Raw genomic sequence first — 22,402 nt, 5'->3', positions numbered from 1 at the left:
TTGCACAGCTGAGCCTCAACCTCCTCTCACCTTTCCCTCTCTCTTCTGTCTCCTTGTCATACAGCCCATAGGGGAGACCTTAAGACCAGTGTGGGGGCTGATGGATAAGTGCTACCCTGTGACCATTCAGGTGGGTTAGGCCTGGGGACCCCTAGCTCCCTGAAGATGGGTGGCTGACTGGGGCACCCTTGGAGGGACAGTGAGGTTGGACTGCACCTGGAGAGGGTGGGTCAATCAGTGAAGGACCCTGGTCACTCATTGCCTGTGTCATCTCTCTTTCTTCCCTCTGTAGCAACGCAACACCGAGTATGAGAAGAAGCAGACTTCTGAGGTAAGTGAGCTCTCCCCAGGAAGGGACTGGGGCTGGGGCTCTCTCCTGTCAGAACTCCTTCAGACCCAGGGACTCCCCAGCTCATGGCAGAGAGTCCAGGGATGAAGGCCAGGCCCCCTCCAGGAATGCCCAAGCCTATCCTAGCTGCAGCTGAGAAGGAAAGGACTTCCCAGAAAAAATAAGGAACTGTACACACTCTAAGGGTGGAGAACAGTGGGAGGAATGAGGCATCCTGAGGGCCTTTCTGCCTTCACTCTGCCTTCTTGTCCCTCCCTACTAGGCCATGACCCACCGGGCACCCAGAGGCCTGAATGATGCTGCTTGTAAGAAGAAAGCTGATGCTGTGCCTCAGGAGGATGGGGAGGTGAGATTCACAGGGGAAGAAGCAGCCAACCCCATTCCTACTGAGAAGGAAGTGGTTGAGGAGGAGGAGGGGGAGGTGGCAGGGGCCCCCGGCTGGGAGGTAAGGGCCATCTGGGGCCCCAACCAGGACATCCCAGCACAGGTCCCACTGAGAAGCTCCAGATGCTGTGGGGTTATGGGCAAGGAGGGAGTGGGGGAGCAGGCACCCCCATGTCCCTTTGGCCAAACTGCCACCCTTGGGGACCAAGGGCTATATGGATTTGTTGGGCAGCAAGAAGAGGGGCTGACTCTGGATTCCTTCCCTGACTCCTTGTCAAATGGGGTCTGTCTCCCCATTTGCACAACCTGGAGCTGCCACTTGCCCCTCCTTGCTCTCCAGGAAAAGAAAAAGGTCGGAAAGGAGGTTGCTGTTTATCCTTCTGGTAAAATTGCTGACCCCATCCTGCTGCAACAAGACTGAATTCCTTCCTAATCCAGGTGACCTGCTGGGGTCACTGATAGCCAAGCCCCTGAGGGTCCTTTCTTTCTGGGGGTTGGGGGTGGGAAAGGGATGATGCCCAGCTAGCCAGGTGCCCTTCCCACCCTGAATATGCCTGTCCTGCTCTCCTGCTTCCTCCCTGGGTCAGGAGGATGTGGAGCTACTCCCCTTGAACTGGCTGAGCACGTGTTCTTTTAGCAATGCTAACCTGGACATGGGGTTGGGCCTCCCCACCACCCCAGGCACTGGAAGCTACCCTGGCCCTGGGAATAGGTTCTCCAAGCAAGAGACGCACAGTGCCTCCCTGTTTGTGTTTTTTAGAGGCCTCTGAGTTGGAGGGCAAGGAGAATAGGCCCGGGGGCTGGGTCCTCTAGCTCCTGAGGAAGATCAGGCTGAGCTGCTTCCCAGCCTCCAATGCCTCCAAGGTTCAGAACCAAAAATGACCAAGTGACCAATAAATTCCACAAGTTGCTGCCTCTGTGGGCCTGACTGCCTCCTTTCATCCACACTCCCTGTCCTGACAGGCTTTAAGAACACCACCTACTGCCACGAACCCTTGACATGACAGTGGATTACTCTGGAGTGGGCCCGGGGGCCCTGTCTGGCCTTCCTACTCAGTGCCTAGAGACAGACAAACTGCCCTGTGGTGCTGAGAGGCAGAGAGCTCCCTGCCAAGAGTTCCTGTATGAGGATGCTGGCAGGAGCCCTATCTGGTGACACCAGCAGTCCTTTGGCATGAGAACCTTGGCAGTATCTTCTCCATGAGCAACTGTGGTTCTCTGACCTAGGCTATTCCTAAATGCACCAGACGGTCTGCCCAAGACTCAGGGAACCAGATGGTCATTACAGACCTTGGGTGCTGCCTGCGTCCCCAGGCAGAGTCAGCCAATTGTGGAGGGTGGGGACCAAGGTGAGAAGGTCCCTGCCCACAGTGGGGGCTCCAGGCCAAGAAAATCACAACCCCAAAAGGTCAAAGTATGATGATAGGACTCAGAAGCCACCTGGTGCAAATCTCTCATTGGCAGAAGGGGAAACCCAAGCTCAGGGGAGGGTGAGACTAGCTCAGGGCATGCCATGTAGTGGCAGTGGTGAGGACCAGAGCAAGCATCTCTTCCTCTTTGTTCCATGCCATCTCTCTTCTCCTGTGGCCCAGCCCATATCAGACAGGTCCCTGGTGGAGCCCCACCTCAAAGGCAGGCTTGTGGCTCACAGGAGGCTCTAGCCTAGCCCCTGGCCATGCTTCCTGTGGGTCCTACCTGATGTGGCCCCTCAGAGAGTGGTTGCTTAGGGTCAGAGCCTGGTCTGTGTCCTCCTTCCACTCCAGCCTGGCCTTGCAAGTCCTCACCAGGCAGGGGCCAGGATACAAGCATCCCTGAGGGGCTGAGAGGTGACCAGTCCCACTTGGGGAGGATGAGAGGTGCAGAGAGGTGGCTCACTCCTGGGCTGCCATTGGTCTTGCCCAGGGGGCCCTCTGATCTGTTGACCCAGACCTGGATTCTAACCCTGACATGCACACTTCCTAGCCCTCCCTGATTACCAAGAAACTACTGAAACCTGAGAGAACAGTGTGAAGGCACTGTCTTATGTTGTGAATGGGTGTCAGTTCCCTAAAGAACATTTACTAAAATGAACTGTGAGTTTGAGCAACTTAAGGGAGTGACCCCATGGTGCCTGCTGCAGAATGGAAGAGCAGTTAGTGTTGCTGCAGGACCCACAGCTCACCACAGGACAACCACATGTGCTCTCCATGGTCCAAACACCCAGCTGGTCACACCTGAGGGGACAGGCCCAGTGGACTGGATAAAAGTTGCTGGAAGGTTCGTTGACCCTGAGAAGGGAGAGTGTTCTCTTTTAAACACCAAGTGGAACACCCCACATGGAGCTGCTGTTCCCGTGCCTGTGCCATCCTGGTTTGGCCTTGATAACTGGCGCATTAATCCCCAGGGTATTCTCCATTCCCAGGGACTGAGGGAGTCCCTGTTGCATGGGCACCCCTGGGACCTTAGTGATGTAAAATCAAGCAGTAGTCTGAGAAGGCTTATTGGATTTTTTTTTTAGCCTTATTGGATTTTTGTCTTACCTTCCTCTTAGAGATGCTAAGAAAATGTTGGTGATTCACAAGAGAACAGGAAAAGAGAAAGAGTCAAGGGGCTCATCTGGACAGGGTGGGCATCTTTAAATGGCTACTAACAAATGGAATGAGTGGAGTGGACATGGATGGGGGTGAAACAAAGTCCTCATGTAGCCATGTTGCAGGTTGGCTGGGCCAATGGAGACCCCTGCTGGTCCTCCAACATTAAAGGGCCCTAAACAAATTTGCTCTATTTACCCCAGTTTGGAGGAATTTAACAAGCCAGAAGGCAAAGATGACCATAAGAAACCTGACCTCCAGTGGCCAGGGGTGATGGTCTGGGGACTGACTGGAGGGCCAGGGCCTTCTGGCACTCCACCACCCCCACCAGCTGGGCAGCTGTGGCCTATGCACACATGTGGGCAGTGGTGAGGCAGTGGAGAGGACATGATTGTGGGATACCTTGATATGAGAGCCCAGTGCACTGTGATTCCAAACCCTGCTGGTTATGTCCTAATGGGTTATGGTTAGATTGGGAGGGTATGGGGATGATAGGACAGTACAGGGATGCAAGATGAAAGTGTGGATGAAAACTAGAATGTTTAGACAGACTTGATGTGAAGTGGGTGCATCTCTTTTATCTGACTATTATTGAGATGGGTATCATGTCTGGTAGGGAACATTTCCCCTGCCTGCATTGTAAAGCAGAAGGCATGGAAGCCAGCATTAATTGGAAATGTTCAATTGGAAACTATTGAATTTCCTGAGCTCACACTGTTTAATTGAAAAAAGTAAACACTAGGTGGTGGATGAGAGAAGATTGCCAGTTTAATCAGTGACTTCTTAGAAGCTGGAGTGCTGTTGACAGCAGCTTCTCTGCACAGTAGCCCTGAGTGGCCCATGGAAACAGCAGATTGCTCATGGAGGCTACCAGCAGACTGTTAGGGTTTGCATAAGGTAGAGCTGCTTATGCCATTGGCAGCCCTTGGCATGGTTTCACGAGGGCAAAAATGCACAGCAGGCTAAAGACTGGCACTTGGAGACCGATGTGACAAATGCTCTTTGTGTTTTGTGTGCATGTGTCTCAATCTCAGAAAGGAGTCAACCACTGTTTGACATCAAGTGGGAAGGGTCTCAATTTACATTTACTGTACTGTCATGGTATTACCTGAATTCACCAGCTTCTTGCCATAATTTGGTTAGATTTGGACTTCATGTGAGTCCCAAGTGTAATAATACACTATACTAATGATATCATGATAATATCAGAAACTGAAGGGCAAGGTTGGACTGATGTAAATGCAGTGGTGACACACAGGACCAGTAGAGGCTGTTTGAGAAATCCAGCCAAGTTCCAAGGGCCTGCCCAAATGGTGGAATTATTAGGAATAACTTGGGCAGGAGCCACCTGTCGCATTCCATGGGTGACTATAAAGAAACTGCTGGTATTGTCTACTGCTAGGACTAAGCAAGAAGCACAGCATCTGGTTCATTTATTTGGATTTTGGAGGCTGCTTATTCCAATCTATGACTATTGCTACTCTCCAGAAAACTTCCCTAAAGAGGTGGTACTGGAATGGGGGCTGTCTCAGTTTGCTAAATCTGCTGAAATGCGATATTCTAGAAAGGGACTAGCTCTTAACAATGGCGATTTATTTGCTTACAAGTTACAATTCTAAGTCCATGAAAATGTCCAAAATAAGGCATCAGCAGGGAAGATCCCTTCTCTTAAGAAAGACTGATGACATCTGGGGCACCTCTCAGCTGGGAAGGCACATGGCAGTCTGCTGATCCTTCTTTCCTGGGTTTTGTTGTTTCAGCCTCTGGCTTCAGTGGCTCCCTCAGCTTCTGTGGGTGTGTCCTTGTCTCTCAGATCTCTGGGGCTTCTCTAAGCTTTCCAGATTTTTCTTTTATCCTCTCATAAAGGACTCCAAATAAAAGGATTAAGACCCACCTTGAATGGGGTGAGTAATATCTCAATTGAAATAACCTAACCAAAAGGTCCCACCTATATCAGGTCTGCACTTGCAGGAATAGATTAAGTAAAAGAACATGGACTTCTCTGGGGGTACATAACAACCTCACACTAACTCAGGGGCCTGAACAAAATAGCAGGCCATGTATGAATGGGAAAAAGCACTGGCTCTTTCAATGTGTTTGGGAACTTATGATCCAAACTCAGGTATAGTTTTGGAAGTGTCTATGACACGTGTTTACACAGACTGGAGCTTCTGACTAAAGCTCATGAGTGCTGCTCTTTGGAAACTGCTGGAGTTTTGGACCAGAACATTTCCAGATGCATAGGAACAAAATAGGCCATTGATGAGAAAATTACTGGCTTGCTATTGTGTAATAACTGAAACTGCTCTTATGACTGCAGGGCATAAAATCATCTTGAAACTTGCAAAACCCATAACATCTTGGATGATGACAAAAGAGATACTCCAATAAGGAAGGCAGTGCCCAGAAGATTTCTGTAATAAAACGGAAATGTTTTATACAAGAACATGGTACCGGGGGAATGCAAAGAAGCACTAGTCATATTCCCAAGGAGGTAGCCTGTCGGATTTCCCTTAGGGCTGTATTTGGAACCCCTGGGAGCTGTGGCATCCTGTTGCCACCTAGGTGACACAACAAACAGCTGTTTGGCTTCAGGGTGGCAGTTATGAGACAGACAGCATCCTGTTGGAAAGCCACTGCACTGTGACTGATGGATAGAAACTCTGAAGAAGGTAAGACCAAATCAGCTAAATGGGCTGAGCTGCATGCTGTTTTCCTTGCAGTGATGGAAGAACTGAACATGACTCTGTATGTTTGGGTTCTTACTGACTCATGGGCAGAGGCCACTGGCCTGGCCATATGGTCAGGCAGGTGAAAGACAACTGGCCTATACAAGGGAGGCTTGGATGGAGCCCAGCTCCATGGAAATTACTGTGGGAATTTAAAGGCACATTAAAATAGGATAGGTCAATGCCCATCAGAACCACCTTCCAGGGCTGCAAAGGGACTGGAACCAGCAAGTGGCTATCCTGGTGTGCTCACTTGACGTGGCCACATGGGCCCAGGGGACGAGTGGACATGCGGGAGCTGCAGGAATGCAGAGATGAACTGATGGTCGACTCATCCCTCTTGCACCCTCTGAGGCACAAAATGCCAACAAGAACTGTCTGTCTGCCAGCAGGAGAGACAGACAGTGCCGATGGCCATGGGCAGATTCCCTGGAGGAAAGGCCCTGTACATAGCCGGCAGGTAGATGACATCAGATGGATCTGGTGGCCCAAGAAAGCCTAGAGGGGCCCTGATGGAATAATCTCTTACTCTGAATGGAGTTTTGCATACCTGGTGGTAGATGTAAATGCTCAAAGTACTATAAAACAGCTGGAAGAGAAGACACTTGTCCTAGTTGAAGGGCATCCCCCCAAAGTTCCTGCCCAAAGTCTAACCCAAGGACCTTTGGAAGTGACCCCTATGGAAACGGAGACTTTGCAGATGATCAAGTTTTGGTGAGGCCTTCCTGGATTAGAGAGGCCTGAATCCCTAGTCTCTAGAGTTACGAGAAAAGAGATGTGTTGTCTGAAGCCACAACTGTGTGGTATTTTGTTACGGCAGTCGCAGGACACTAATATAATACTCTACCAATTTGCACCACCCAGTTGCATTTCTTCAGACCAAGGGACACTTTTCAGCCCATAGTGTTCATCAGCCAGCAGGAGCTGCCTCCTCAGATGGACACAGCAGGTTCCCTTTCAACCTCAGGGTGAAAGTGGTTTGAAAGAAGACTGAAATGGACAACTGAGATCTTTGTTGTCTAAAACAGGGGGCGATAAAGGCAGGAAGGGCTGGCTAACATGCATTCATGAGTGTGTGCTCACACTCAACATGAGGGGGCTACAGGAAGATTCCTTGATAGATTCCTCCACTTTTCTGGAGGATCCGGGGAGGAATGAGTGGGTGGTACCAGAATAACACCCTATCCAATTCTTCCCACCTCACCTCAATGTCCATTTTCCTACTGGATGCAGCGGTCCCTGAGCAAGAAACTGAACTGTAACATTACGCCCTCATGGCGGATTCCCTAACGGACTGTCGGTGTGGATTGTTCCTTGGCCCCATCTGGTAAAGTCAGTGTTCACAGTGAGAGCTGTTGTCCCGCCTTGTGGTAGAGGGCACGCTGGTTCTGCAACTGAGTGACCCTATTTTATATGAAGGGAGGGGACTGAGGGGAGGCTCAGGGCCTCGCTGCCACCAACCTGGACCAGCACAGTGGGCAACCCAACGTTCCTTCCAAAGGTGGACACGTATAGATAAAACTCAGTGACCAATGGAGAGAAGGAGAAATAGTAGCTGAGGGGGAAAGAATGAATAAATGGGTCACGCAATGAGGGAAGTCTGGTGTTACGTCGGTGTCTGGAGAGGGGTGCAGAGGAGAACAATGGTGACTCTCGGCACAATTACCAGGACGCATAAAAGGATGAAGTCACGTTTGCCAAGCTCACTCCTTCTTCTGGACCCTGATGGGGTCGGATGGAAGCCTGCAGAGCTGCGTGGCATCATTCTGGGCACACAGCATGACACTGAGCTAGACTGACTGAAGGCTGTTTGGAATGCCACCAATGTGCCCAATCTTTTGACACTTTTTGGGTTAGAGTAAATACAAAGGGTATCATTTGGCAGGAGTCTCCAAGACCACTGAGCCACAGCAGGCTGATCACTGTGTGACTCTAAACCTTGGTGACTGATTGTTTACAAAGGGCCTTGGGTTACTCAGGACAGGCCATAGCTGCAGGACACCCAGCATGCCACAGTGCCCTGCACAGAAATACAGAGTGCCTGTTGGGAGGATGCAAAGCTACTGAACAGGACAGGCTTTCTGATGGGAAGAGAGCAGGAAGGTGTCCCAGCCCGCGGGACGATCAACCGAGGCTCCAGCTCCTGCGAGGGAAGAATGGTATGGGACAAGAGACACGAAGAACGACAGCAAGACAGGTTTCTGATCAAGCTGCAAAACTTTATTGAAGAGGCAGGGTATATATACTCTAAGGTAGAGGGAGTGGCTAGTGCAAACGGGTGGCGGCCTAGGATTGGTGGCTGCAAAGGTGGGTGGCAGTCTAGGATTGGCTGCTGCTGTTGCTAGGGTGGAAGGCAGATGTAAGGCTAGCACAGGATTGGTGGCTACTGTTGCTGGGGTAGAAGGCAGATTGTAAAGCTAGCACTCTAGGCACGAATCTTAGGCGCGAACGGCTATCACTTCCGTAGAAGGCTGAGGGCAACTTAAGCCGCTATTGCATCAGCCCTAGCGGTCATGTTGCATATCTCCGGCATCGCTGAGGGTGGATTTTATACATGCTACCTTAATTGTCCCCAACAGGAAGGTGATCTGAACTCCCCTGGAGAACAGGCCCACCCTGAGACTTGATGGCCACCAGAGGCTGTGTGGCCCATTCCAACGAAATCATATCTGTATGCTACTACCACGGATCTACTCCAGTACAGGAGACCCAACGATCCCGGGTGAAAAGCATGTGGGCTACCTTGCTCAGGCCCTGAAAACAAAATGGCCGTGGTGTGCCATGGAATAACACTGGCTCCAGGACATGAGTATAGCAGCTTTCCTAGTTCTGTATGTCCTTTTAGCAAATTGGTTGAGCCTTGTGTTATTGCAGACCCTCCCCAGCCCCAGCCAGTGGTTGCATCTGTCTCCTCAGTAGCCCATTCCTGTCTATCCCCAGCCTGACATTTCAGGAGCCAAGACCTCTGTGTCAATGTTGTCACCGACAAAGGTAGTCAATATTGGGACTCAGTGGGTGATGTAGGGAGGAAGGGAAGGAAAGCCAGGCACCCTCTGAACCTCAGTATACCCAAATGGAAAATGGAATCATTTGGAAAGTGAAATAGAATAGTTGGGCATGTGCAGTGGCTGACCCCAGGGAGGCAGCTGAGGCCTCGGCCCAGCAGGAGCTGGATGAAGACTGAGGTGGGAGCTGCCAGACTGGTTTATTGTAGCTCAGGGTCTCTGTCTGGGGTTGGGGTTTGGGGTCCTGGTGACCCTCTTTAGCGGGGCAAGGCACAGAGCTGGTAGGGGGACGGGGCCACCAAGAAGCCAGAGAGTCCATGGTCACTGGGCTGGGGCTGCCCGGCAGGCACTGAGAAGCTGAAGCGCTGCAGGAGGCAGGTGAAGAAAAGGAAGAGCTCCATGCGGGCCAGGGGCTCCCCGAGGCATGCACGGCGGCCTGTGGGTGGGCACAGGGACTTGGTGAGGAGGGATGGCCAGGGACTTCCCATCCCAGACCCCTTAGGAAGAGGGCAGGACCCGGCACCCCACAGGCACCTGCTGAGAAAGGTATAAAGGCCTCCGGCTTCACGAAGCGGCCCTGGGCGTCCAGAAAGTGTTCCGGGTGGAAGCGGAAGGGCTTCTCCCAGGCGGTCTCATCCTTCAGCACCGATGACAGGTTGAGGATGAGTTGCGTCCCCTGTGCAGGAGATGCCAGGACCGGGGTGAGAATCCAGGTCTGGGGGATGTTGTGCCCTCTGCCACTGCACGTGCACGGGCACACGCACCATCTGCCTGGCATACACCAGCACTCATTCAAGACACGCTCCACCCAGGAAGCCTCCCTGAATTCTGTTCCTGGGCTGGGCAGAGGGAGGGTGGCCAGGCTCTACCTTGGGGACGAGGAAGCCCTGGATCTCAGTGTCGCGAGAGGTCATGTGTGGCACGCCCAGGGGGATGATGTCCCCGAAGCGCTGCACCTCGTGGATCACGGCTGTGGTGAAGGGCATGCGCCCCTGGTCTGTCATCTCAGGCCTCCGCCCCCGCCCTATCACCTCGTCAATTTCATTGTGGACACGGCCTGTGCAGAGAAGTGCTCCAAAGTGGGTCAGATCCCAGGAGGCTTGGAGCTACCTTTCCTTGACCGCCGCATTTTCCCCCTCTGCTGGGAGCAGTGTCCACGTGCAGGAGGGACAACTGCTATCAGAGCCCGGGCCCAGTTCTGGGCAGTGTCCTTGGTGTTCAGACAGCTCTGGCACCCCAGCATGACACCTGACACTGTCCACCCACATATAAACTCTGCTGCACCCCCCAGCTGCCCGCCCACCCCACGTCCCAGGTGGGGCTCACGCTGCACGTCCGGGTGCAGGATCATGAGCAGGAGGGCCCAGGCCAGTGTGATCGAGGTGGTAATCATCCCCGCCGTGAACAGGTCGGCCACCACCAGGCGCAGGTTGGCGTCAGTGAAGCTGCTCTCGGGGTTCCCCTTGGCCTGGGCCGGGCAGAGAGGGCTGGCTCAGGGATAGAGGGAGTGTGCTCCCCAAAGAACTCCACCCTGTGCCACTAAGCCTGGCTGACTGGCCACTGGGCTATGTCCAGGACCTGAATTCTGGCCCCTCTGGGCCCTCATGCCCACCCCCATATGCTCCCAGGCAGCCTGCTTCTCACCTTATCCACTTCACCCAGGAAGGCATCCATTAGGTCACGCGGGGGTTGGGCTGGGTCCCAGGCCTCCCTGTGCTCGGTGACCAGCTCATCCAGCAGGTCCATGAGGGCCTTCTGCCCCGGGAAGACCTTACCGGCTAGCCCCGGAATGTGCAAGAGAACTGGGATCGCGTTCAGTACCTGTGAGGGAGGCAAAGCAGGGCTTTGGGTCCCCGTGCTTAGCCCCTTCTGGCCACATCCCGTGCGTGGCATGACGGGCCCTATCTCCTGGCCTTGAGCTCTGGACCTGCACTTGCTTTTGTTCCCAGGCGTGCCCTCCCTCCCCTCGCCCCCAGGCACAAACCCCCCTTCTTGGTGTGCCAGGCGCAGGCGGCGACCTCCTCCAGGATCGCGCCCACCTGGACGATGCCCTCCGCGCACCTCTCGGAGGATGCCCGAATCCTCCCTCACTGAGGCCTCCACCAGCCCCAGGAGTTTGCAGAAGAAAGGGTCGTTGTACTCGAAGCGGCGCGCATGGGTGAGGGAGGCGATCACGTTGCACACCGCTTGGTTCAGGAGGCCGTTGGGTATAAAGGGGCGTCCTGGACAGAGAGGACGCGGGTCAGGGAGGGTCTCCCCGAGTGCCCCCGAGCCCTCGGCCGCACTCACCGTCATAGTCCGCGAAGGCAGAGCAGAGGCAGGCGGCCTCCTCGGTCACCCACTGCTCCAGCGACTTCTTGCCCAGGCCGAAGTTGCGCATGGTGGACACGGAGAAGCGCCGCTGCTCGCGCCACGCGGGCCCGTAGCGCGCTAAGATCACGCCTGCAGCGGGGCGGGGCGAGCCCGTGGGCGTGGCCAGTGTAGGCCGTGGCTCCGCCCTTCACCTCCACCCAACCTGATGCTGCTTCTTGCTCAGGGAGACCCCAACTCAGTCTCCTGCCCCCGCGCATCCTGCTTGACCACCCCTTCCCACCTCTCAGGCCCCGCCCATTCCCCCGCCTCCACCAGCCCCGCCCCCTCCACCCTCCACCCCTGGACCCTCTGCGCGGTCTAGCCGCCTCTCCTGGCTTGGGTGGGCCATTTCTTTCCTCCCTCCCCAAGCCCGGCCAGCCGCGCTCGCGCGGCCCTGCCAGCTCCCGTGTCAGTGGCCGCTCAGCTCCCGCTGGGACGCGGTCTCTACCTCTGCCACCCCCTACCTTCTGCCGATGGCCGGTAGCCCAGCTGCTCGTAGATGGGCATGGGAGGGCGGTCTGAGGTGTCCTCTCCGCGTTGGAGTAGTGCCTCGCGCACGGCCTCCAGCCGGTTGAGCACGACCACGGGCGTCCAGCCCAGCTGCAGACCGAACACGTCCCCGAAGCGGCCCCGCAGCTGCAGGCCCAGGGCCGAGGGCGCTGTCAAGCCTGGGACCTGGCAGGCTGCTGGCCCGAGTCTAAGCTCACCTGCCTAGGGGGCCCCGAGGACACCTGCCTCCTGCCTCGAGATCACACCCTCCCCAGCACTAGGACCTCACCTTGGAGCCCACTGTCCAGAACCGACCACAAGAGTCACCAAAATTGTCAGTTGGCCTGAGTCAGCATCTCAGTTTACTGACGAGGAAACAGGCTCAGCGAGGGAAGCAGGGAGGCCACAGGTCCCTCAGTGGGGATGGATTTGAGACCGTCATTGTACCCCTCCCCACCATAATTTCCCAAATAAATGGTGCTCTCCAGTAGGACTTCCCCACCCACAATGCTGCCTCCCTGCCCCTCTTCCCAAGGCCTTTTCTTTGTCATCAGAGGGAACTGACTCTGTTGGATCTTTTATAACCTATGGGCTGTCCAACTGGATCTCAAACCCACTGCCAAGTCCCAACCACCTGCTGGCTTTGTCATTTCCACAGTTTGCTTTCCCAGTAAAGGAACCTGCCCAGGCAGACCCTGACCAGGTGCTTCTTCTGGTCCAGCTTCTTGTCCACCTCTTGTCTAGTGCTAGGAGGACTGCCGAGGACCCCAGCTGTCCCCCAGCCCACCACCTCCTTCACCTTGTTGAAGCTGTACGGCACGTCATTGAAGTTTAACTGCAGGAAGTTGCCCAGTCCGGGCAGTGCCGGGGGGCCTGGTGGGTAGCGTGGGGCCCAGCGTATGCGCCGGTGCATCAGGTCCACTAGGAGCAGGAAGATGGCCACGGCCACGGCCACGGGTGCCAGCGCCTCCCCAGTCAGCAGTCCCATGGCTGCCTCACTGCCCACTGGGTTCCTGCGCAGGGTAGCAGGTGGGCACTCAGAGAGCCGTCCACTCCTGGGAGCTCAATCACACCAAGCACCTGGGATCGGAGCAGGAGCTTGCAGCACACAGAGGGTTTCCACAGTTGTGCCCTGCCTTTAATGAGGAGCCAGGGCCTGACCTTTGCCTTCTGCCCTGACCCAGCCTGTTTGGAGCGAAGATTGTATAAGCAGGGAGGAGGCGCCCACGTCAGTGTGGGGGAGTTCTAGGTCGTTACTGTTTCTTTTCTTCAGATACATGCCCACGTGGGGTAGGAGCAGGGGATCTGGAGCGGAGGCATATCCCCACCCCCACCCCAGCTCTGTGCAGGCTCCTTGGAGGTCTTAGGACTAATTCAACCCCGTATAGGATGATTTGACCCTGTCACTCCCTGATGTGTTTACAGCATGGTCCTCAGAACATGTTCTTGCCCTTCTCACCCCGTCATCTCCTGGAGTGACCTCCACCACTGAGGTGTGTCACCCACACTTGGGGCCTTAGGGAGGTCATGATGGGTAGCAGGGCCCAGGGCAGCAGGGGACAGAGGACAATGAGGTTCTCCAGGTGGCCCCCACCTCACACGTGCACATTCAATGTGCACAGTCACGGATACACAGAAACACCCACCCATCATACCTTCACCACTCAGTATGGGTGCCCGGGCATTGGGGGAGGCCCAGGGCCCACCTGTCCTGGCCTCTGCCCCTTGCACTGAGTACCACCTCCCTGCCATGGCCTCCTTCCACAGCAGATGGGCTGGGATTTGGGTTGAAATTTAAAATCAGTTAAACTCATTAAAACCTGGAGGCTGATCCCACTAAACGGGGGAGTCAGAGGAGCCTGGAAATGGGGTGGAGGCATTTGCCAGGCACTGAAACTTGAGAAGTTGTTTACAGCAGAAGCTGGATTTGGGAGGGAGATGTGGGACAGGAGCCACTGCTCGGTTCAAAGTCATTTCAGAAGCCAGTTGAGGAATGAACTAGAATTAGCCCGGGTCTTGGCAAGTCAAAAGGGGACAAAAGAATAAAATGCAAAATGATGAAGATGCAGGAAAATATTTTTTGCAAAACTCATTTTTCAAGTTGCGTGACTTAGCCATGTGTTAATAGCAAGTCAGGGTGGGAACAGGAACCCAAGCAGCTCAAAGAGCCATCATGTCTGTGCACACCCTGCTCGGCTGCTACACGTGATCCCACAGCTGACATCACACAGCCACATCTTCCCCCAGGCTGAGCAAGATGAGAAATGGATCTCACTGCTGATGGAGCCATTAAAACGAAATTAATCTGCCATTTGTGCAGCCCCAAATTGATGCACACACAGGAACTAATTTATAATTGCTTTTTTCTACTTCCCAACCATCCCTCCCAGTATTTCTGTTCTCTAAAAGAGTCCTTTAACATTGCGCAGTTTTTTTTTCTATAGCCTTTAAAATTAATGTTGATTGGAAACATGTCCTCATATCAGTTGAAGTCAATCTGACCGTCCCCATGCATGGACTCCCACCGGCCTCTCCTGGAGGCTGAGCAGTGGGGAGCTGTCGGCTTGTTTCAGTCCAGGCTCAGCTCTAAGGGCTGCTTGGCCTGCGGGAGGCTGGAAAGGGGGAGAGAAAGAGACGTGTTCACTTTAGATAAAGCAGAAAAGGAAACAAGGTTGAAATGAAGTTTATTTTTTTTTTTTCACTTTTTAAAAATAAAACTGTATGGAAACAGCTCTTTTATCCCCATGGCAGAGTGACCCTCAAAGATGTATTAACCCCTGCTTAAGGCCTTCAGACTTTTTTTGTACTTTTTATTCTTTTTGTAAAACTCAGATATTAATAATTATACAATTTACAAAACAAAATAACACAACATAAAGAATCAGGTAGCATGGGGCTGCTCGACTGACAGGCCCCCATTTCCTTTATAAAAGTGAAAGCAGGGGGGCGCCCCGGGCCCCGAGGCGCTGAGGAGGCGGCGGCCGCTGTTCTCCGCGCTTCGCCTCTGCCGGCTCTCAGACGGGCGGCGGCGGGCGGCGGCGGCGGCGAGCTCAGCACCAAAAGGGTGCCCACCCCCCGGACGAACTGCAGCACCACCGCGCCCCGACCCGAGCTGCCGCGAGAAGCGGCGGCGGCGGCGTCCCCGGCCGGCCCGCGGCGACCCCCCCCAGCCGCGTACCCGCGTGCGGCTCGCGGCCCGGGCGGGCCCGGGGCTCCGCAGAGCTGAGGCGGCGGCGCCCGCCCTCTCGCCCCTTGGCTCCATCCCCGCACCCGGCTGGGCGGCGTCTGACCCTCATGATGATGAAGAAAAAGAAGTTTAAGTTTAAGGTGGATGTGCCGGTTTGAGTGTATTGTGTCCCCCAAATGCCATTAGCTTTGTGGTCTTCTGTGGGGCAAACGTCTTTGGTGCTGGTTGGATTTGCTTGGAATGTGCCCCACCCAGCTGTGGGTGATGACTCTGATGGGCTGTTCCCATGGAGGTGTGGCCCCGCCCATTCGGGGTGGGCCCTGCTGGGTGGAGCTATATAAATGAGCTGACTCAAAGAGAGGAAAAAGAGTGCAGCTGGGAGTGATGTTTTGAAGAGGAGCAAGCTTGCTGGAGAGGAACGTCCTTGGAGAAAGCCACTTTGAGGCCGGAGATTTGGAGCAGACGCCAGCTGCCTTCCTAGCTAGTAGAAGTTTTCCGGACACCATTGGCCATCCTCCGGTGAAGGTACCTGATTGCTTGGATGCTTTGTGGCCTTAAGACTGTAACTGTGTAGCGAAATAAACCCCCATTTTATAAAAGCCTATCCATCTCTGGTGTTTTGCATTCTGCAGCATTAGCAAACTAGGACAGTGGACTTTGAGCTCGAGGAGCTCTCCTCGGTGCCGTTCGTCAATGGCGTCCTCTTCTGCAAGATGCGGCTGCTGGACGGCGGCAGCTTCACTGTGGAGTCCTCCAGGGAGGTCGTGCAAGCAAACTATGTTCGCTGGAGAAAGAAATTCTCATTTATGTGCAAAATGAGTGCAAGTGCCACCACAGGCATCCTAGATCACTGTATCTACAGAGTATCTGTGAGAAAGGAATTAAAAGGTGGAAAAGCCTATGCAAAGGTATGAAGTATAAGAAACCACTGCCTAACAAAAGGTCCCAGAAGATGCTTCCCTAGGTTTTCTTCTAGGAATTTTATAGTTCTTTTCTCTTTTTTTCTCATGAATGGGCCAAACTATCCTATTTCTTTGTGTGTTTTGTGATTTTTTTGTTGAGAATTGAACGTTATGAGTATTGTATTGTCACAACTCTGGAAATCTAGTTCTCCCCCTCCTCTGGACTTACCAAGTTCTTGTCATTCTTGTTGAGGACTAAAGCCATCAATTTGTGACTCCTCCAAGCTATTTTTGCTTGCAAATGGGAAATTGAAAGAGCAAAGGAGGGGAGGGGGTGAAGTACTTCCTCTTGAAGACTCCTTTGCTGCTTTTGCCTGCAGAGGGATGGAACAATGGCTGCTCTCGGAGTAGGCCCTCCAGCTATCTGAAGTAGCTGATCAAAGGCTGTGATCAGGGGCAAGATGGCGGCATAGAGAGGAGTGGAAGCTAAGTAGTCCCCCTGGAACAACTACAAAAGACCAGAAACAACTAGTAAATAATCCAGAATAACTGCAGGGGGACAAACGAGACCATCCACTCATCATACAGCAACCTGAATTGAGAGGAATGCCTGAGAGGAATGCCTGAGAACACAGCATAAAATCTGTAAGTAAAACCTGCAGATCCAAGTCACGAGACACCCTCCCCCATAGCCCGAGCTGCAAAGCCTCGTGGTGCCAGAGAGAAACTCTCTCCCAGCAAGCGAATATAGCTCAGCTGAGCTCTAACTGGGGTTTTAAATAGTGAGTGTGAACTGCTCACTACAGGTACGCATCCCCAAAAAACAGACAGAGGCTTTGGGTAACGACTGACCTTGGAGAGCCGGAGGGTCGCCTTGGACTGGTTCTGAAGGGGACTATCTGTTTCTTTTTTGGCTCAGTGGAGAAAGCCCCAGTCATTTTCAGTTTCCAGGGCTTTGACTCGGGGGAGGGTGGAGACAGCACAAGCAGAGAGCGAGACCACTGAAATGCTAATGACCTCCACCTGGGGGGTCTGTCATCTCTAGGAGGAAAGGGGTGGGGCCCTTTCCATTCAGAACCAGACTCCAGAGCCTGGGGGAACACGGCCACACCTCCTCACACCAGTCAAGAATTATAGGCTAACAGGCATCACCTGCTGGGCAGAAAAGCACAGTGACCTGAGGCATCAAAGGGTGGAGCAATTTTCTAAGACACACCCTCAGGGAAACCAGATACTGAATATTTCTTCCCTCTGGGACCTGAGCCTGTTCTGGTCTGGGAAAACCTGATTTGGATAACCAAGGAAACCATGCCTAGACAACAGAAAATTACAACCTACACTAAGAAAAACAAAGTTATGGCCCAGTCAAAGGAACAAACGTACACTTCAACTGAGATACAGGAATTTAAACAACTAATGCTAAATCAAATCAAACAGTTTAGAGAAGATATTGCAAAAGCGATAGAGGCTGTAAAGGAAACACTGGGCATATATACGGCAGAAATCAAAAGTTCAAAAAAACAACTAGGAGAATCTATGGAAATGAAAAGCACAACACAAGAGATGAAAGACACAATGGAAACATACAATGGCAGATCTCAAGAGGCAGATGAAAACACTCAGGAACTGGAGAACAAAACACCTGAAAGCCTACATGCAAAGGAGCAGATGGAGAAAAGAATGAAAAAATATGAGCAACGTCTCCGGGAACTCAAGGATGAAACAAAATACAATAATGTACGTATCATTGGTGTCCCAGAAGGAGAAGAGAGAGGAAAGGGGGCAGAAGCAATAATAGGGGAAATAATTAATGAAAATTTCCCATCTCTTATGAAAGACATAAAATTACAGATCCGAGAAGCGCAGCGTACTCCAAACAGAAGAGATCTGAATAGGCCTACGCCAAGACACTTAATAATCGGATTATCAAATGTCAAAGACAAAAAGAGAATCCTGAAAGCAGCAAGAGAAAAGCGATCCATTACATACAAAGGAAGCTTAATAAGATTATGTGCGGATCTCTCAACAGAAACCATGGAGGCAAGAAGGAAGTGGTGTGATATGTTTAAGATACTGAAAGAGAAAAACCGCAACCAAGAATCCTATATCCAGCAAAGCTGTCCTTCAAATATGAGAGAGAGCTCAAAATATTTTCTGACAAACAGACAATGAGAGACTGTGAACAAGACACCTGCCCTACAGGAAATACTAAAGGGAGCACTGAAGAGTGATAGAAGACAGGAGTGTGTGGTTTGGAACACAATTTTGGGAGATGGTAGCACAACAATGTAAGTACACTGAACAAAGGTAACTATGAATATGGTTGAGAGAGGAAAGCGGGGAGCATGTGAGACACCACAAGAAAGGAGGAAAGATAAAGACTGGGACTGTGTAACTTGGTGAAATCTAGAGTATTCAACAATTGTGATAAAATGTACAAATATGTTCTTTTACGAGGGAGAAATGTCAACCTTGCAAGATGTTAAAAATGGGGAGGCATTGGGGGAGGGATGCAATCAGCATAAACTAGAGACTGTAACTAATAGAATCATTGTATTATGCTTCGTTTAATGTAACAAAGGTGATATACCAAGGTAAATGCAGACAAGAGGGGGGGATAGGGGAGGCATGTTGGACACTTGACATTGGTGGTATTGTCTGATTCTTTATTCTACTTTGATTTAAGGTTATTTTTCCTTTTGCTGCTTCCTAGCTGTCATTTTTTTTTCCTCTTTCTTTTGCCTCTCTACCTTCTTTGACTCTCCCTCCTGCCTTGTGGAGGAGATGTAGATGCCCTTATATAGATAGTGGTGAAGGTGGTGAACACATAAATGTATGACCATGCAGAGAACCATCGATTATTTACTTGGGATGGAATGTATGGTGAGTGAACAAAACCATATTAAAAAAAAAAACTGGTTGATGACAAAACCTCGAGGGCAATATACTGAGTGAAATAAGCCAGACACATAAGGACAATTATTGCAGGGTCTCACTGATAGGAACTAATTATAATATGTAAACTCATAGACATGAAAGATAAGGTACCAAGATACAGGACGAGGCTTAAAAATGGGGAGTGGTTGCTTAGTATGAGCAGAATGTTCAATTAGGATGAACTTAAATGTTTGGAAATGAACAGGGGTGTTGGTAGCAAGATGTGAGAATAACTAACAGCGACAAATGGTGTGTGAATGAGGTGGAAAGGGGAAGCTCAGAGTCATATATGTCACCAGAAGGAAAGTTGGAGGTCAAAAGATGGGAATGTATAAAACTGAATCCTATGGTGGGCAATGTCCATGATCAGCTGTACAAATACTAGAAATCGCTTCCATGAACCAGAACAAATGTATGACAATACAATTAGAAGTTAATAATAGAGGGGCATATAGGGAAGAACTACATACCTGTTACAAACTATATACTACAGTTAGTAGTATTTCAACATTTTTTCATAAACAGTAACAAATGTACTGTATCAATACTATGAGTCAACAATTGAGGGGGTTGGTTAGGGATGGGGAGGATTAGAGTTTCCTTTTCTTTTTTCCTTTTTTAATCTTTCACTTTATTTCTTGTCTGGAGTAATGAAAAGGTTCTAAAAATTGAACAAAAATTAAGTGTGATGGATGCACAGCTGTATGAGGGTACCCAGGGGCAAGTGATTGTACACTTTGGATCTTTGGATAATTGTATGGTATCTGAACAATCTCAATAAAAATGAAAAAAAAAAAAAAAAGTGAAAGCAAAGAAAAAAAAAGGGTTATAGCGTGTTCCTGGCCCGCTGAGCCCACACTGACCACACAGGGACGAGGCCCCTCCCGCGAGTCAGCGCCTGTCCCCTCCCCCTTGTGTCCCGCACCAGAGGTGGGGCCTCCTCCCCGCCCAGGTCTGGCCCAGCTGCCTGGAGGGTGCTCAGGAGGCCGGTTGTCCCTCAGACCCTGCCGGCCACAGCCACTCTGACCCCCAACACAGCTCTGACCTCCGGGGCACTCGCCAACCTCACCCAAGAAAAGAGAAAATTTTTGAAAATAATAAGTAGTGTTCCTGGAAATGAAAAAAATTATTTTTGTGTTTAAACATCTTTCCTCCACTCTTGAAAACATGGACCTTCCCCACTTCCCTCCCCCTATAACCTTCCCACTTCAAGACAAATTAATGACAACAGGATGGTTTTGTTGTGGTTTGCCTGCTCTTTCAATCCTGGGTCTAGTGTTTCCTGAATTGGTGTCAAACAAGCTAAAGATCAAGGCCATGCACACCCTGAGAAGAGAGTTTGTTCAGATAAATTTCACATTTATATTTCATTGTCATTGGGACAAATTTGGAGTGAATTGTAATTTTAAAATAGAATCAAAGGGATAGTGTACCTTTCATTTAAACAAAGTCTTTCCAGACTAAAAATACATTTATATGTGTGTGTGTATATTTTTTTTTGTTAATACAATTTTATTGAGATATTTTCATGTACCATACAAACCATCCAAAGTATACCATCATTGGCTCACGGTATCAGCCCACAGTTGTGCATGACCTGGTCCATGATCAATTTTAGAACATTTTCATTACTCCAGAAAAGAAATAAAAATTAAAAAGAAAACCAAAATCCTCCCAAACCCCTCACCCCCCCATTGTTACTCATAGTATTGGTTTAGTACATTTGTTATTATTGATGAAAGAGTTTTAAAATATTACTGTTAACCATAGTCCATAGTTTGCAATAGGTGCATTTTCCCACACATACCCCTGTATTATTAACTCCTTGTGATAGTGTTGTAGATCTGCTCTAGTTCATGAAAGAACTTTTTAAATATTTGTACAGTTAATCATGGACATTGTCCACAATAAGATTCACTGTTTTAATTTAACCACCACCTTTCCTTCTGGTGACATCCATGGCTCTAAGCTTCCCCTTTCCACCACACTGACACACCATTTAGCACTGTTAATTATCTTACAATAATGTGCTACTGTCACCTCCATCCATTTCAAAATGTTTAAATTCACCCTAGTTAAACATTCTGCACATATTAAGCAACCACTCCCCAATCTTCAGCCTCATTCTATATCCTGGTAATCTATACACTGTATTTTATGTCTATGAATTTACATATTATAATTGGTTCATATCAGTGAGATCATACAATATTTGTCCTTTGGTATCTGACTTATTTCACTTAACATAATGTCCTCAAGTTTCATCCATGTTGCTGCATACTTCAGGACTTCATTCCTTCTTAGTGCTGAGTAATATTCCATTGTACATATACACCACAATTTGTTTATCCATTCATATGTTGATGGACACTTGAGTTGTTTCCATTTTTTGGAAATTGTGAATAATGCCACTATGAACATTGGTGTGCAAATGTCTGTTTGTGTACCTGCTTTCTGATTTTCTGGGTATATCCCGAGTAGTGGGATTGCCTGTTTGAATCTATTATGTCCCCCAAAATGTCATTATCTTTGATGCAATCTTGTGTAGGCAGACATATTAGTGTTGATAAGATTGTAATTCTTTGACTGAGTGTTTCCATGGAGATGCGACCCACCCAACTGTAGGTGATAATTCTGATTAGATAATTTCCATGGAGGTGTGGCCCTGCCCATTAAGCTGGGGCCTTGATTAGTTTACTGGAGCACTATATAAATTCAGACAGAAGGGGTGAGCTTGCTACAACCAAGAGGGACACTTTGAAGAATGCACAAGAACTGAGAGAGACATTTTGGAGATGGCCTTTGAAAGCAGACTTTTGCTCTGGAGAAGCTAAAAGAGCACAAACACCCCAAGAGCAACCAAGAGTGACATTTTTGGGGAGCTGCAGCCTAGTGAGGAACATCCTGGGAGAAAGCCATTTTGAAACCAGAATTTTGGAGCAGATGCCAGCCACGTGCCCTCCCAGCTAATAGAGGTTTTCCGGACACCATTGGCCATCCTCCAGTGAAGGTACCTGATTGCTGATGTGTTACCTTGGACACTTCATGGCCTTAAGACTGTAAATTTGTAATCAAATAAATGCTCTTTATAAAAGCCAATCCATTTCTGGTGATTTGCTTAATGGCAGCATTAGCAAACCAGAACACCTGCTTTTAAGGTAACTCATTTGAATTCCTTACCTTACAAATAACATTGATAATTTGCTTTTCCATTTCTGTAAAGTTGGCTGTTGGAATTTTGATTGCTGTTCCATTGAATCTGTCAATCAATTTGGGTAGAATTGACATATAATGACATTCACTTCTCCAGTCCATGAACACAGAGTGTCTTTCCATTCATTTAGGTCTTCTTTGATTTGTTTTATCAGCATTTTGTTGTAGTTTTCTGTGTATAAGTCCTTTACAGTCTTGGTTAAGTTTATTCCTAGATATTTTATTCTTTCAGGTGCTATTGTAAATGTAATATTTTTCCTTATACCTCCTCAGATAGCTCAATTA

General features: G+C 50.3%; 2 protein-coding genes across 6 annotated transcripts in view; one reads left to right on the top strand and one right to left on the bottom strand.

Annotated features, from left to right (window-relative positions):
- LOC119541313 overlaps positions 1 to 1,666 on the top strand; it is a 60,821-nt gene extending 59,155 nt beyond the window's left edge. For 3 of the 4 annotated variants that reach the window (XM_037845113.1, XM_037845111.1, XM_037845112.1), the window contains exons 6-9: positions 65 to 130; positions 293 to 331; positions 612 to 695; positions 1,074 to 1,666. In XM_037845113.1, coding sequence (XP_037701041.1) covers positions 65 to 130; positions 293 to 331; positions 612 to 695; positions 1,074 to 1,154 — 270 coding nt within the window. In that variant the 3' untranslated portion in view covers positions 1,155 to 1,666. The remainder of the gene's footprint in view (positions 1 to 64; positions 131 to 292; positions 332 to 611; positions 696 to 1,073) is intronic. The other variant, XM_037845114.1, reaches the window with a different exon arrangement.
- A 7,552-nt stretch (positions 1,667 to 9,218) lies between these two features.
- On the bottom strand, positions 9,219 to 13,006 carry LOC119543069 (cytochrome P450 2D19-like). Of its 2 annotated transcripts, none has more exons than XM_037847702.1 (9): positions 12,678 to 13,006; positions 11,854 to 12,025; positions 11,327 to 11,479; positions 11,099 to 11,259; positions 10,682 to 10,858; positions 10,364 to 10,505; positions 9,907 to 10,007; positions 9,572 to 9,713; positions 9,219 to 9,473 (listed from the first exon to the last, which is right to left on the bottom strand). In XM_037847702.1, exons 1-9 carry the CDS (start codon positions 12,864 to 12,866, stop codon positions 9,295 to 9,297), a joined length of 1,416 nt encoding a protein of 471 aa, XP_037703630.1. In that variant the 5' UTR covers positions 12,867 to 13,006; the 3' UTR covers positions 9,219 to 9,294. The 2 variants fall into 2 exon arrangements, with proteins under 2 accessions (XP_037703630.1, XP_037703629.1); XM_037847701.1 differs by having other exon boundaries at positions 9,907 to 10,094; positions 12,678 to 12,866.
- Positions 13,007 to 22,402: the final 9,396 nt, after the last annotated feature.

The sequence above is a fragment of the Choloepus didactylus genome, chromosome 8 (assembly GCF_015220235.1).
Source record: "Choloepus didactylus isolate mChoDid1 chromosome 8, mChoDid1.pri, whole genome shotgun sequence".
Taxonomy (NCBI): Eukaryota; Metazoa; Chordata; class Mammalia; order Pilosa; family Megalonychidae; genus Choloepus; species Choloepus didactylus.
This window is presented reverse-complemented; position numbering and strand designations above follow the sequence as displayed.